Source organism: Sphaerodactylus townsendi, linkage group LG05 (genome assembly GCF_021028975.2).
Source record: "Sphaerodactylus townsendi isolate TG3544 linkage group LG05, MPM_Stown_v2.3, whole genome shotgun sequence".
Taxonomy (NCBI): Eukaryota; Metazoa; Chordata; class Lepidosauria; order Squamata; family Sphaerodactylidae; genus Sphaerodactylus; species Sphaerodactylus townsendi.
In genome coordinates, this window is record NC_059429.1 from 58,194,616 (window position 1) to 58,211,413 (window position 16,798).

The following is a 16,798-nucleotide window of genomic DNA, read 5'->3' on the forward strand; positions in this document are numbered from 1 at the left end:
TTTTTTTGTCTTCATAAGATGAAAATACTTGTTAGCAAGGAAACACTTAAAATTGGTTTCCCTTCCTCTGGCACTAAACCCTCTCAGAGAATTCCTCTCATATTATATTCCCTCTCATCTCAGGCCTCTCACATGGATTTGTTTGTTAAGGACGGGTAAGAACTAAAGTGTCTGCCAGGAAACATGGATGATGACACATTGTGCAGGCAGACAAAAATTATTTGATATACTAATAACTACCTATGAATATGGATACTGGTCCAGTTAATACATTTTCCTATCTCAGATTGTAGATGTTTCCCTTGTGGATGCCATGAACAGACACTGTACTTGCCCTATGGCTACTGCTATGAAGCCCTCTAGTTTTGCCAATTTTATATGCATAGAATTCACATATCTTTTCCATGAACATCAACTATCCCACACTATTGATGATGGGAAAGTTGTGTCTCGCCTGCCAAGTTTTCCAATAAGCGAGGATGCTCTGAGGGATTCAATATTGTAAGTCAGGTATTTAGGATACTGAAAATGAGCTTCTGAATTTAATGAAATTTAGGAATATAATTTCTCATGTATCATCTCAGATGTATAGTCATAATAGAGAAGGCAGTCTGCTTGATACCACTGTTTTCAGACTTTTAAGGTAAAAAGTTAAACTTTTAAATTTTGTAAAATGGTTTTTTAAAGGCAAAGAGTTAAACCTTTTTTCAGAAATGAACTGGAAGCCACTTATATCTTTTGGTATAGGTGAAATATTTTCATTGTACCCAGTCCCAGTTAGCAAGCTGCCATGTTTATCTTGTGAAATTTCCAGAGTCTTTAAAAGCAGGCACACCTATAATGTGTTCCATCAATAATAACATTGAACTCTATTTTATGCAGTTTTTTAAAAAATGTATATCAAATGTAGCTTCACTCATATACACTGACTTTCCCTTTAAACAGCAGCTATCCCTACAAAACCACCTTCTAAGATGGGGCATGTTGCTTTGCTTCCTTTTTGGACAGTTTTTTTTATATCACCGTTAAGGGGGTGTTGCATGCTTCATGTTTACATGTGTCATGGTTTCAAAGTCCAAAACTTTTTTTCCACGCTGGAGAAATGGGAGGGGGAGGTCCTACTTGGGCTCCCAGGGCTACTGTAGATTCTCCACCAATTGGAAGTGTTCTCTTAGCAGAGAATGGGAGTGGGCGGAATGGGGACTGTGGTGGTGGAACTGCCAGTCAGGACACAGGGAAAACAGGATGTTTGCACCTGTGCATTTGCATTGTAGGGAAAAAAGCGGGTTCGTGCAAAGGGGCAGAAAGAAAACAGATTATTTCCTTCCTGGAAAACAGGCACCTATGCGAAGGGCAAAAACGGAATAAAATAGATGCGGATTAAAAAAATAACAGATGTAACCCATTATTATTATGCTGTGTGGAATCGACCAAAGGTTGTATTTTGATCACTTGTGTGCCATTACAGAATCCAGAGAACCATTCTGCCCACGCTGTCATGTGCTACTGTGGCCAGCTTTTGGCTAAACATGATTATCAAAATATTGACAATTCACAGAATTGCTAAAACTCTGAACTCTCATCCTCGTCTCCAGCAGTGATACCCAATTCAATTTGGGCTAGCCAAAGGAAGGATTTTTTTTTAGGACTGCCTGTTGTTTCTGGTTCACATGTGTCATTGGATGATATCCTGACATCACCTCACATTTCATAGACATTAACTTCTGTTGTAGCCTTGCTTTAGAATAGAATATTTAGAGAAAATGGGAAAATTTGAAAATGTATTTTATACAGTATTTGGATTGTGCAGAGTCCTAGGACTTCCATCTATCAGGAGTTCAGGGAATAAATGCTCTTCCATTTTCCTTTAGTTTTCCTTTAGTTTAGTTAGCCGTTGCAAAGGTAGCCCCTTGGAACTTTGCTCTGATAAGCAAAGCTGTTGGAGTGGAGCATAGTGGATAGGCAGTCCTGCAGGTATGATGAAGGCCATTAAGGGTTTTGTAGGTGATAATCAGAACTCTAAACTCAACTCATTAACTGATCAGTAACTAGTGAAGTGTCTACAGAATGGGTGTGACATGCATGTACTGCCTAATGCCCAATAGTTACTGAACTACAGCATTCTGCACCAGGTGGAGTCTCCAAGTTGTCTTTAATGGCATGTGCATTATTGTTTTCTAGCCTTGAGTTAACCATAGCATGGATTTACGTGGCCGAATCAACTGAGTCAAGCTAGGGTGTCATTTGCAGTGATTATAGTAGGCATTGCCTGTTTTTACTGCATTATCCTATACCTTGAAATCTACTTTCTGTATTGTTTATAATATACCTTGCCTTAGATATCTATTTACATTGTTCTTTAATTCTGAAATCCTAGTCCAATTGAGTTGCTCATTTATTATCTTATCCTGTCTGATTGCATTGTTTTATACCCTGCAACATGCCTTGAGATCCAGATTACGAATACAGTAAATAAATAGTTATACAAGGATAGAATAAAGCCCTTTGTGGTTTGAAGTTGATGTCAAATTTATCAGCAATAATCATGATGAAGTCCTCTTCTCTTAGTTTTTTGGAGTTGCTTGGGATAAATGGATCGTAAATGCATAACCAAAATTTTCTTGATTAGTTCTCTTTGCAAAATATTTGAGATCAACATGAGTCCATGAAACTCACTCCTAATGCTTTATTAGCTTGCAATTATTGTATCTTTCTGTTGTGATGTGCTTCTGTTACAACAAGCTTGCTTCTTGCTGAACGGTAGTTCCTAGTTTTGATTATTGGCCATCATTTGTTGACAGAAAATTAAGTGGATGAGTTTTTCTTTTCTTAATAGCACTTAAAAGAGCTTGCTGAAAATGTCTAGCAAAACCTCTGGCACAACAAACAACATAGCTCAGGCCAGAAGAACTGTTCAGCAGTTGAGAATAGAAGCATCTATAGAACGAATAAAGGTAAGAACAAGACTTTTGTCCCGCTCATTTAGTGACTTATTTTGAAAAATGGCAAATGTGTTTACCAAATGCTGGCTTTAAAAATATTGTTGCTCCTGAGATATCTTTTTGAAGGATAGTGGTTAGATAGCAGTTCTTAGTGTTGCAATCCATTTTCAGACAATGCATGTTGCAACTTAAGCCCTAAGATTCTGTGTAAATTATTCAGATATCTGTAATGAGCTGGTATTCAGAACCTGTTACTCCACCTAAACCCAGGCAGCCAGACTGTTGTACTTCTGCTATATTGAAGATGCGTTTGTGTATATATGATCAGTGGAAGATACAAGCTAAGCAACTGGACATCATAGAGGATATGCACAAATGACCAGCAATATTGTGGTATTTTCAGTATTGCCTGATCAGTGTGCATTATCTCTGAACAGCTGGTCATTAATAGGATATTTCATACATTTTATTTGCTAATTTTACATATGTATCTGATATCAACAACTCCCAAACACCCTATTTTAAATAAATACATTAATCTTTCCTGCCCTAACCCACATCTTTTGCAAAAGCTAAAAAGAAAGAAAAATCAGCATGAATACAGAGAGACAGACAAAAGAGACATTTGGGAAATAGGCCATTCTAAAACTAATGGAAGTATCTGGCCTTCAATACTGAATCAAACTGACAAACTTCTCCAATATAAAAATGAAAGACCCATTTAAAACTTGTTGCAGAAGTTTTTCTCCTACTGTAGTCCTAAATGCCCTGTGTGGGCTTTCAACTGTCCTCTTTTAGTAAATAAATAATTACATTAGCAGTTGTAAAATATTTTTATTAACTGTTAATTGTGCTAGTGGTTTTTATGCATTACAGGTGGGGGTGGAAGATGGGTTTGAGACTCATGGATGAGCTGAGATTTTTAAATGTTTTTATAAATGTTATTTTTTGTGATACTATACATAAATAATAGCAGTTGGATTGTAGGCAGGTAAGAATGTCATATGCAGCTACAAATTAATTTACAGTCAAAATATATCATGTATATGTGGAGATTGAAGTATAAGTGTAGTGCAGAAAAGGTTACATTGTTTTCAGTTAGACTAATTATGCTGATTGCATGATCAATAGTTAAGTATATTGAGATTTCTCTGTATATAACTAGAGGCTAAGAATCTTTTGTCACCAAGAATTTTTCCTAAAATGGCATCAAGATGCACAGGGAACTCTAGGAATGTTGCTCTGCTGAAAGACATGAAAAAAATCTAGTTCTGAAGAGCTGTAGACTCAATCAAAATAATTTTGTCTGCTGCTTTTAGACTAAAATTATTGCCTCTAAATCAGATAACCTGTTTTCTGACTGCAATTAATGTTCATTTAATGTTGTCATCATATTTACTGGATTCTTTTTCCCCCCATAATCTGTCTTTTGAAAGAGCAGGAAACAAATTGTATCATGTAGAGCAGGTTCTTTTTTCAGTCATTGTTTTGGAAGAATTAGTGGCTTGTGCATGATGATGATTACGTTTTTGAGAAGCTGCAAGTCAACTGCTGCTTTTGCTTGCTGTAATTACTAATCACTAATGACAATACCTTATTTAATTATGTAAATTGTATATATATATTTAAGCCATTGCAAGTTGTTAAAAAAAGTGACACATTTCCAAACGCCCAAAATAAATAAACATGACATCTCATTTGGCATGTATTAGGGTTGGATACCGAGGATTTCCACTAATAGGAGGATTTGTGTGATTTTTGTTAAATCGTTCCACTCTGCAGAAATTTGTTTTGCATCTCATGCACCTGGGGTCTCCTGTCCTGTCCTCCAGGAATTCCAGGGAGATCAGGAGCCTACGTGGAGGAACACAAAAGTTCCATTTCAAAAGTGCCTCCTGCCATTTGAATATTTTTCTTCTCCTGGAGGTGAGGCTCGGGCATCCTGATTGGGTGATTCCTAGCTCATTCTCAGGGAGGCAGGACCTAATTTTGTCGTCACTTCCTGAGGAGGGCTTAGACACCCATCCTTGCTCAGTATTGTTCCTGCCTAGATAGGGAGTGCAGGGCTTGGCTAGTGCTCCAATCCTCTTAGGTTCCTTACTCTATTTTTTCCTTCTGGTGTGTCTCCTTACCCAGTAAGTTTTGTGTCTGTGTCCGTGTCCGTCATCCCCCCCCCCCTTCCTCGCCTTAGGCGGGAAAAAAGTGGAGAGAGAGAGAAAGACTTTAAAAAGCTGCAGCAATGCATAGGCTTCTCACATGGCCTCCCTGCGCTCTTTCTCACCGCCGCGTGAGGCCTATGGAAGGTCCGCGGCAGAAGGCACCCGGGCAGCTACCCGCCACGGGAAGCAACGCCCCGAAAAATCAAACGCCGCGTCGGAGGCTCCTAAAAAAGCCACAAAATCCGCGGCGGCCAAGGCAGCGCCAGCAGGACCGCCGGCCTCGGCGGGAGAAAAAGGCGCGAAAACGAAAGCGGCCCCAGCCAATCGCCGCAAGCAAACGGAGGCCGCCGCCCAGGACCGGAGCACCAGCGTCCCCTTGCAGGACGTGGATGGCGAAGCTCCGCAACTCCCCCACGCCCCACTCCACCCCAGACCGAAGCGGAAGGCAGAGAGCGATCCTGCTCTTCTGCAGAGAGAGGGGGCGGCGAAGACATCAGTCAGGAGGAGGAGGACGCGCACAGCAGATCCAGCCTCAGTGTCTCAGACACAGAGCAGACAAGGCAAGAGCGGGCCCCGGTGGAGGGTGGAGGTACTTCATCTAAAACCATCTCCTTAACAGATACGTCTTCCTGGGCCAATGCCTCCCCTGCGCAGTTAATGCACCTCTTTACCAAAAAGTTAAGAAAAGAGATCTCCATTTATGACAAACAAAAACAAAAAAGCCGCAGCAGAGGGCGCCATAGATCCAGCCATAGAAATAAACGCAGGAGGAGATATAGCTCCAGTTCCTCTTCCACATCTCACAGCCCAATTCTCTCTACCTCAGCCTACAGGGACCCCCTTAACGTTCCTGAGGAGGGGAGTAGCGAGGGAGAAACCCTAGAACCGGTAGAACACTTCTCTGAGGGAGAGGAAATCCCTACCGAACCCCATGAGCAATGTAAAAGATTTTTCAAACAAGAGGAGCTCCCGCTCATGATCACCAAAACCATCTCGGCTTTAGAACTTCACGATGATGAAGACGCAGAAGATCCGTCTGTTCCAGATGGATCCAAAAAACCAGTTAAGGGATGCCCCAGAGGGACCAAAGTAATCTTCCCTCAATCTGAGGAAACCCCTCGTGCCTTCCCTTACCGGAGTACTTCGAGAAGAAAATCAAGAGGGAATGGCTCAACCTTGATGCCAATAAAAGCTATCCCTCCCTTCTCAAAAAACTATACGTGCTCCCAGACCACATACACGACATGCTACAAACACCACTAGTGGACGCCCCCGTGGGGGGCCTTGTTACTAAGGATGGAGAGGGCACACTAAAGGACCCCTTTGATAAAAAGGGTGAGATCTTACTCAAAAGAATGCACGATCGCTTAGCTTTAGTGTTAAGAACATTAGCCCCTTCGGCCACTATGGCCAGAGCCGCTATCATATGGGCTCGAAGAATCCTCTCCATCATCCCCCCTGAACACGTAGGAATTAGAGAAGGCATGGAAAGGATGCTGTCAGCAGTTTCCTTCTGGGCAGACTCCAACTTAGACGCCCTTACCTAGTGTCCCGCATCCTGGGCCTAGGAGTAGTTGTCAGGAGACAAGCCTGGCTTAGAGCCTGGCAGGCCGATTTCCATTCAGAACAAGTAGTCTCCACATACAATTACCACGGTGCAAGACTGTTTGGTAAGGACCTGGACGCAGTCTTGGTTGAGTCCAAAGGAAACAAAAAGACCATGCCTAAGTACGTTAGATCAGAACAGGGCTCAGGTTACAAATCCTATTCCACATTCAGGTCCCAGCGCACCCTACCACGCACCTCCAGAGATGGCAGACACTGGCCCAATTCCAACGCCCCACGCAGGCGTGCCAACTACAACAACGCAAACAATAACTCTAACCAGTCTTCCTTTCGTACCTCAAACTTCAGATCAGGCAGAGGAGGCAAACCCTTCCAGCCAGACCGCCCCGCCAGATCATGACAAAACAAGTACCCCGGTCGGCGCCCGACTTCAAAAGTTCCATCACCGTTGGGCGGGCAGCCATGTCGACCGATGGACACTGGAGGTAATCACCACCGGCTACCTCATAGAGTTCTTCAGAATACCAAAACCAAGGTTCCAAGCCTTTCCCACTCTCAGAAACCAGGAAAAGAGACTAAGAACTCAGGAGGCCATTCGTCACCTCCTACAAATCCAAGCCATAGAGCAGGTACCCCCTTCGGAACCCTTCTGCGGAGTCTACTCCCACTTCTTTACTGTTCCCAAGAGGAACGGAGAATGGCGAGCCATCTTGAACCTACGATATGTCAACAGATCCATCAGACTACGTCGCTTCAAGATGGAGACCCTCAGGTCCATCGTGGAGAACCTTCGACCAGGGGACCACCTAACATCACTGGACCTCACCGAAGCGTACCTGCACGTGCCCATCAGCCCCCGACACAGGTGCTTCCTGAGATTCGCGGTAGAAGACCAACATTTCCAATACAAAGCTTTACCGTTCGGGCTCGCCACAGCCCCCAGAGTCTTCACCAAGGTACTACTAGCGCCCATCACGGCCCTCAGAGAAAGGGGCATCCACGTCCACCCTTACCTGGACGATATCCTAATAAGATCAACGTCCAAGGAACAGGCAAGGAGGGACGTCCAATTAGTGATGACGACGCTGGACTATCATGGCTTCTTAATCAACTTACAAAAAAGTTCACTAGTGCCCACCACGCGCATGGAACACCTCGGAGCCATAATAGACACCAAGGCCAACGCGCTATTCATACCTCATGCCAAAGCCTTAAAAATCCAGAGGCTTCCAACATCCTTCATAAAAGCAAGACGGGTGGCCCTACTACAACTAGCCAAACTGATGGGTCTCTTTATCTCCATCATAGATATGCTGCAGTGGGGGAGATTCCATGCAAGAGCGCTCCAGAGATTTCTACGACCCCACCAGTGGCATATCATGCAAAAGAAGGACAAAACGCTTGTCCTCTCAACACAAGTCAGTCACAGTCTCATCTGGTGGTCACGCCTAAAAAATCTCTCCACCGGAAAGATTTATCTCCAAGACCAAAAAATACAAATATTCACAGACGCCAGCCTACGCGGCTGGGGAGCCTCCAGTCAACACAGCATAGCCCAAGGAGTTTGGAATCCCAACCAGACTCGGCTTCCTATCAACCTACTGGAGATGATGGCCATTCGACTATCCCTTCAACACTTCCACCAATTCATCCAAGGCCACCACGTACTGGTGAGAACGGACAATGTGGCAGCAAAAGCCCACCTCAACAATCAAGGGGGCTCCAGATCCCTCCAGCTACATCAGGAGGCAGCCATCATCCTGTCCTGGGCGGAGAAACACCTCAAGTCACTGACAGCAGAACATATCAGAGGAAATCTCAACGTGGAAGCCGACTGGCTGAGTCGCCAGACCATCACGGAAGCGGAATGGAAACTTCACCCATCCATATTTCTGCAGATCAGTCAACGTTTTGGGACAGCGCAGGTAGACCTCTTCGCTTCGGAGAAAAACCACCAGCTGCCAATCTTCTTCACCAGATTCCATCACCCCAGTGCAGCGGCCACCGATGCACTGACCTCAGAGTGGCCTCCAGGCCTGTTATATGCCTTCCCACCTGTGCCAGTCATCCCCAAGCTCCTGAGGAAAGTCTGGAAGGAGGGAGCAGAGATTATTCTAGTCGCACCATGGTGGCCGAGAAGGCCATGGTTTTCATCCATTCTACAGCTGTCAGTCGCTCCACCACTCCGTCTTCCCACGCCCCCAGATATGCTGTCCCAGGGCCCCATTCTACACCACAACCCAGAGTGGTTTTGCTTAACCGCATGGCACTTAAACGCGCAGCTTTAGAAAGGAAAGGATACTCCCAAAAAGTGATCAACACCATCATCGCAGCACGAAGGCCATCCACTCTCAGAATTTACGACTCCTCCTGGAGATCCTTTGTCAAATGGGCAAACACTCATCGCACCGACCCCTTGCACCCAAAGGTGTCACAGGTCCTGGCCTTCCTGCAAGAGGGAGCCGAGCGGGGCCTCAAAAGCGCGACCCTTAAAAGACAGATGGCTGCACTATCCACCGTCTGGATCCGACTTCAGGGCCACAGTGCCACCAAACATCCAGACATCATTAGATTCTTAAAAGGAGTAAAGCAAAGTCAACCACCAGTGATTCATCGATTTCCTTCATGGAAACTGAACACCGTACTGAATGCGCTCACAAAACCTCCATTCGAACCCATCCAATCGATACCTCTGCGATGGCTCAGGATGAAACTGATTTTCTTGATTGCGATCACGTCAGCAAGAAGAATTTCTGAGCTACGTGCCCTATCAGTAAATTCGCAGCTATGCATATTCCATAAGAACAAGGTGGTCCTGCGCCTGGACCCCTCATTTGTTCCAAAAGTTAGATCACAATTCCACCTCAAGCAAGAAATCATACTACCTTCCTTTTTTCCTAATCCAAAACATCCCAAAAAAATTCTTTGGCACACCCTGGACGTCAGGAGAGCCCTCAAGGCTTACATCCTTCGCACGGAAGACCTCAGAAAAACTGAGTCCCTGCTCATTAACGTCTCTGCGCCAAACTTGGGAACTCAGATGTCTCGAGCAGCCATCAGCTCCACCATCAGAGCCTGCATAACAGAGGCCTACAGGGCCTCCAATATTCCGGTCCCACCAGGAGTCACGGCACATTCCACCAGGTGTACCGCAGCCAATGCTGCATTTAGGCGCCAAATTCCGGTCGAGGACATTTGCAAAGCAGCAACGTGGTCCTCCGTTACCACCTTTATCAAACATTATAGACTGCAATCTATAGCCGACAACGACACAGCCTTTGGACACAGAGTCCTAGAACATATATTTGGAGAATGATCCCACCCGTTAGGGACACTGCTCGGGGAGGTCCCAATCAGGATGCCCGAGCCTCGCCTCCAGGAGAACGGTCCATTGGTAGACTTACCCTGAAGAGGCCTTCTCCTGGATGGCGACGAGGGCATCCTGGCCCCCCCGTAAAATGTACACAAAAGGACACGCAGTTATGTTCAAATCAGATTCAGTAGGCTTGTTGCCAGTTTCATGTTACTTGTTGTGCCATGTTACATGTTGTTACTTCCTAATGTTTTTGCTCTTATGTCCTAATGTTTTTGCTCTTATGTTCGGAGACAGTTTTCACTCTATACTACTAGGTTAATCAAATACTGAGCAAGGATGGGTGTCTAAGCCCTCCTCAGGAAGTGACGACAAAATTAGGTCCTGCCTCCCTGAGAATGAGCTAGGAATCACCCAATCAGGATGCCCTCGTCGCCATCCAGGAGAAGGCCTCTTCAGGGTAAGTCTACCAATGGACCGTTCTTTACTGCTGAAACAAATCTGGAAAACAGTGCTGAGGAAATAACATTTCTTCCAGTTGGAATCTGACTCTTATATTCAGTTTTATATTACCTGGTGCATGTATCAAATTAATCTACTTGCAGTACATAGACCTTGATTAGCAATCTAGCTAATCCTCTTGGAAACTTTAGAATATTTATAGTTCTGCACCTTGTTTCTTTGCACAGGTATCCAAGGCATCAGCAGATCTAATGTGCTATTGTGAGGAGCATGCTAGGAAGGATCCTTTATTAATGGGCATACCTGCGTCGGAAAATCCCTTCAAGGATAAAAAGACCTGTACAATCTTATAGGCAAAGCAGCAAGATGCATTCAAGACCCTCCCTGTGAAACCAACCAACCAGTTTCCTAGAGAAGTAACCTGAAGATCATCTGGTACCAACTGTATGAAACGGCAATCAATTTACATTGTGTATCAATGAACTTTTCGGTTTCTAAAAAGTTTCTTTTCTTTATATTGTTCAGCATGGGAATGCAAGTAGAGTTACTTATGAAATGGAATGGTTCTAAGAGCTTAGTTGTCCATTGGATTCTGCTGGCTTTTATGGGATGAGAGATAGCTGGGATGGGTTTTACTTTAAAGTGCAATGAATGTTCACAGTTCAAGGTATTGGGTTGAACAATCAAGACCAAAGTTGCCTGAGCTTCATTTACAGAGTAGTGAGGCAGAAGCAGAGTTGTAATCAAGCTTACTTTACATTTTGATTATATACTGGTGTCTATCCTTGTGTATGTGATTGATGTCTATATCTAGAGCGTGTATGTATATTTGTTTGGATATATACACACATTCCAAGTGCATTCTTTAACAAAATGCACCCTTCAAAATTAATTATTACATTTATTGATACACATTTACAGTTCATATTGTTACCATCAAATATGTCTTAAGTATTTAATTGTCTCAAGAGCCTATAGACTTAGTACAAAGTCTGTTTCCCAAAATTATTTTGAAAGGTTTTCATAACCTTTGATTTTATATTTTTCATATCTCTTCTGTAATTAGAGTGTACCAGCTGTACACAGATTCTTAAAACAAGTTTTAAAGGAAAAAAAGTCTTATACCTTTCCATTGCTTCAGAGGAACCCTCTACCAAATGTCTTCCCCACACAACTCCTGTTGAACTGTCTGTAGGCATCCAAACATTTCTTGCTTTGATAGCTGATTCCACTTTTATCAAATGCCAAATAATATCTTAAAGGAACGGGCAGGCACTGAGTGCAGTCAGTTCATGGTGCTGTTTCTTCTATACAAGGCCTGTTGGGGTTTTTTTAATGGGAGTTGTGCTGAAAAGATGCTTGGAGGATAGAAGGAGGGACCTGCATCAAATTCTTGGCAAATCTAAGCTGTATTAAAATATGTGTATGTGGAATACAAAGTGGAAAATACAATACTGACTTTTTCCAGACCATCAGTATTTATTTGCATTCCATTTGTTGCCACTGCCAGCACTTTAAGAGCTTTTAATTTTATGTCCTTCCATATCTGTGCATTTATAGAATTTAAGTACATTGTTACTGGCCTTGTAATAAATGTTTAGGGGTTGATATGAGGGTAAGGGGCCTGCACAGTATGTCTAAATTCTTTTAGAACAACCCTGAGAGCAAAAATTGTAAAATCAACCAGTGGCATTCCCATTACAGGGTTTAGAAACACCAGCTTCCACCACACTTCTTTTGTTAAATGCATGGATGTAAGTCCTGCTGCATTACAGATAGAATAAAACAAAACTTGTCTTCAGTGTGGTTGCAAGGAAGACCTGGCTACATAGCCAACAAGTCAAGATCCCTATCTTACTCATTAATTCTCTCTGTAGTACTGACTTAAACTTCTTGTATATTTCTCCTTTAGTTCTGCATAATTGTAGGTTAAAAAGTAATTTATAATAAATATTTGTCCCTTATTTTCTCCAAAACTTGAAATCAACCAGCTGTGAGAAAAAAATTAAATAATTGTAGTGTTTGCCCTTTCTATCCCTAAAATTGGAAAAAACTTGGAAAATTTGCTTATGATAGTTCAATCTGCCTTTTCACATTAAATTGTTAATCAAATTTCCATATGCAGACTCCCCACTGACACCATTTTGCTTGCAGTTTAGTGGCTGATTCATGTAAAACCAACAAAGAATAACAGACAATATCGATACATAATTAACTTGCATACTGATTGTCAACCCACTCAATGAAAGCATTTCAGTAGAACGTATTTCCAAGTACACAGACTTAGGATCACATGTTCAGCTGAAGCTGGTCTTTCTGACTTAGTTTAAGATCTTGGGTAGTTATTTTTCAGTGTGTGATACATCTTTGAAAGTGGTTTGAATCCAAAATGTGGTAACTGTATCCAACCTGTGCAAATCACTAAAAAAACTGAAAGTACATAGTCTGCACCAAATATTTTAAGATACTGATTCACATGGCCTTCAAGTTGTCACGTAGAATATAGAAAGTTCAGAATGTGTTCCTGGAAACCGACTTCTCTTGGAACAGGATGACCATCCCCTGCAAGTAATCTTCCTAATGAAGAGAGCCTGGATGGGTCCAAATGCCAAGGATTGCTCCCTTATTAATCTGTTTGACTGAACTCCATTTATTTTGGTGACTGAAGCTAGCTCAAAAGTTGAAAAAATCCCAGGTGCCTTTTGCCTGAATGCCTAAAAAGTTTTCCTAGCTCCTAAAAAGCTGGAACTTTGTATGGTTTTTCTAATCAAATTTTATCCATTTGCTTATATTTTCAGCCCATTAGAACTTTGTTCTTAATGTAATAATTTCTACTTACCAAATTAATGCATACTTTTTAAAAAAGTAGTTCTTGTTGACATTAATTTAGTACTTGTATCTAGAAATTCATAATACAGTAAGAGAGTTCAGAGTCTACACACAAGGTTTTTTAAATGACTGAACAAAATATATGGTTGCGTTAACATTCTACAAGGCTACATACACTGTAATCAGCAAATGCTGCTGTGTATACTTTATTATAGAATAAATTTGGACCCATCATGTCAATAAGCCAGTCAGAAATTTTAGCTGAATTTATGGCTTCCTGGTTTTAATTTAACCAATACTTCACTTGCTGTCAGTAGTTTATGTTAATCAACTTTGAAATCATAATACATCTGGCAGTCATAGTGCAGTTATACTCCGTGTAAAATGTCTTCAGATTATTAGGTATTCACATTTTGGAAAGCTTTACCATTCTCTAAACATTGCATATGTGAGTTAAAGCCAGTGTTAGCACTTATTGACCTAGGCAGCTGAATTATGGTTCCAGAAGGACTCTATCATAGATAATTCTCTTGTCTGGAAGGAAAACCTTGGACTGACTATGGAATTATTCAGGGAGATAAAGGCCTCTAGGGTTTCTTTCAACCACCCAATGTCCTGTCTAATATCTCCTGCCCTGAGTACTGCTACAGATATGGACCTCTGGGCTTTAAATATGTTTGTTTTCCTTCCATATCAGTGCTATATCCTTAAGTGTATTTTAAAAGCTTATTAAAGTATTAGATCTGTTTTTATGTTGCAATATCAGGCAAAATAGATTGGATCCATTCATGCCTTTCCATGTGCAGAAGACTTCATCCATTAATGGAAGGGCTATTTTCCACATAACAATAGTATGTTGCTTGATAAAATGTAAACTAAATCCAAGTTCAACATTGGTCTTCTGTGCAGTCCCGCACTGGGACTGGACATGCATAGGCCAGCCATGTAAGAGTTTTCTAACTTTAGAACACTAGAGGGGTACACCTCCTACAGAGTGCAAGGTGGCATATTCCTGCCAAAATTGTCACATGCCATTAGAAAACAATGCCCCCTTCCCTCTTTGCCACTAGCAAGAGAAGATCCTCTCCTGATGTCTCATTTGGTATTTCTGTTCACAACTGTTCATTGGTTTCTGATTACTGGAAAGAAAAGTGCCTAAAAAAGAAGAAAAAGAAATTGTCACAGAAAATTACTCAGACAGATGAGGGCTTTTTCTGTTTAATATGCCTTTGTGAATCCCACATTGCCTCTACTTGCTGTTTCTGTTAGCAACTGTTCACCCCTAAAGCTTGTCATGATAGATCCTCCATTGCCTTGGTTATGTCAGTTCCATCCTCAGATTGCTTTAGCACCAATCACAACTCCAGTTGCCTCTCATACAAATTTCTCAGCACCTCCACTGATAGGCAAGGACAAAGTCTTAAGCACAGAGATGGGTCCCTTTTTTCCCCCGGACCCACCTAAGCATGCAGGCAAAGCCCCTTTAGTTCCAGCCCCTGGCATCTTGAAACCTATCTCAATGGAGGATGTCAATCCCTGTTTGCCCTAGATGCCATCTCCATATCTGCATATACAGGATAAGGTCAATCAAGAAATCATCTCCTTATTTTCAACACCAGCTAAGAAATATTATTATGCTTTTTCAGAATTTTCCCAGTACTTGACCTGCAATTTTCTCACTTGTCCGATGACAATTGGTCATACTTTCCTTCTCCAGTGGATGGAACTGACTGGGAAGATTGTTCTTATTTATGCCACAAGTGGTTCTATGATTTTCCATCTCAATGGATTTGAGATCATTTATCAGTTTGACTCCTGGTTCCATTCCACAGCTATCTTTAGGATTTGGTAGAAAATGATGCTGCTCCTCAAACTGAACATAGTTCCACGTTTCCTTTGGATACATCACCAGATGACACTGTGGGAGATCCAGCTCCTGTATTGTCAAATGACGAGATCTGACTATATCTGAACAGATGTTGTGAATGACAAAATCTTTGGAAAGAGATATGATTTGCTCTGATCCAAAGCCTGATAAAATGCTTAGAGTGTTATATTTATATACCCTGGTTCTGTAGTCTGTTCTATGCTAGACAGATCTGTGGATATTTCAAATTCTATTTTGAAAGCCTCATATCTCTGCCATTCCATGAAAAATTGAAAATCTGTACAAAGTGAAGCAGGATGACTACACTTTTCTATTACCTTGCCCAACCCCAGCATCTTTGGTGTCTGATGAGATTCAGGCCAAACATAGACAATAATCATGCTCTGTCCCAGTGGACACAGACGACCACAAGTTAGATGCTGTTGGGTGAAAGGTTTATGCATATTCAGCACTCAGTGTTCATATTGCAAACTAACAGGCTATTATGGCTGACTACCAGCTTTTTCTCTGGAAACAAATTTCAAACTTACCTATACCTTCTCACAGGACAAGAAATAATTGGCTAAAGTTTTGCAGACTGAGCCATTTGGCTCTTGAAGCAACAAATAAATGCTGGCAGACATGTGGCAGACTGCTTCACCTGTGGCCTCCCCTGTTGTGATCAGGTGCCATGCTTGGCTCAGAGCTGCTGCCTTGCCTAGTGAGATTAGGAGCAAGGCAAGAGTTATTCTTTGAGGGTTCCACCTTTTTTCCCTCAAAAAGTGATTACACCTTTGCTCACATTAGGAAAAACAAGCAGAAAGTAAAATCTCTGGGTGTCACTTATGAATGACGCCAGCCTAGCAAACAACTATTTTTCCAAGCATCAATACCCATCAGTGCTAACAGATTTTACGCACCTCAATATCCAACCTCAATTGCACTGTAGAAGGAGGGGTTCTATACCCAGGTCTAAACACCTCCAGTCTTCAAAAAAGTAACAGGACCTGACTTTGCATGTGCCCCTTCCAAAAATTAGTTTTTAAGACCATACAATCCATATGTTTGTTCAAAGAATGCTAAATTTTTCATTCTATACAAGGTCCCTGATGTGGTGGTCTTGTGATACCAATCTGCAGAGGCGTAGCTAGGCCAGAGTGCGCCCGGTGCACATTCTGGCTTTTTTGCCCCCACCGCGATTCTCCTTTTAAATCCACCTTAAAGGGAGAATCTGGGGTCCCCAGTTTAAACAACATTGAAAGTGATGCTGTTTGGGGGTGGATTCTCCCCCACCCTGAAACAGCATCACTTTCAATGTTTAAACCGGAGACCTCAGATTCTTCCTTTAAATCCATACCGAAGGGGGTGAATTTGATAATAATAATAATAACCTTTATTAGGCATTCAGAAAATAAAAGAAAGAAAGAAAACAAGCATTGGCAGGAAGGGAGTGGATTTAAAAGGAGAATCTGGGGAAATTTAGGGGATTCCTGCTGTCAGGGGTGCAATTATTAAGGCAGCAGCACCAAAATTTCAGAGTATCTTCATTAGACCTTACTGAGGTTACCACCCAGGTTTCGTGAAGTTTGGTTCAGGGGGTCCAAAGTTATGGACCCTCAAAGATGTAGCCCCCATCTCCTATTAGCTCCCATTGGAAACA

At 42.2% G+C, this 16,798-nt stretch overlaps 1 protein-coding gene across 2 annotated transcripts in view; it reads left to right on the forward strand.

The window, feature by feature from the left end:
• Window positions 1–16,389, forward strand: part of GNG12 (G protein subunit gamma 12) — a 67,733-nt gene extending 51,344 nt beyond the window's left edge. For both annotated transcript variants that reach the window (XM_048496813.1, XM_048496811.1), the window contains exons 2-3: window positions 2,837–2,954; window positions 10,670–16,389. In XM_048496813.1, coding sequence (XP_048352770.1) covers window positions 2,859–2,954; window positions 10,670–10,795 — 222 coding nt within the window. In that variant the 5' untranslated portion in view covers window positions 2,837–2,858 and the 3' untranslated portion in view covers window positions 10,796–16,389. The remainder of the gene's footprint in view (window positions 1–2,836; window positions 2,955–10,669) is intronic.
• Window positions 16,390–16,798: the final 409 nt, after the last annotated feature.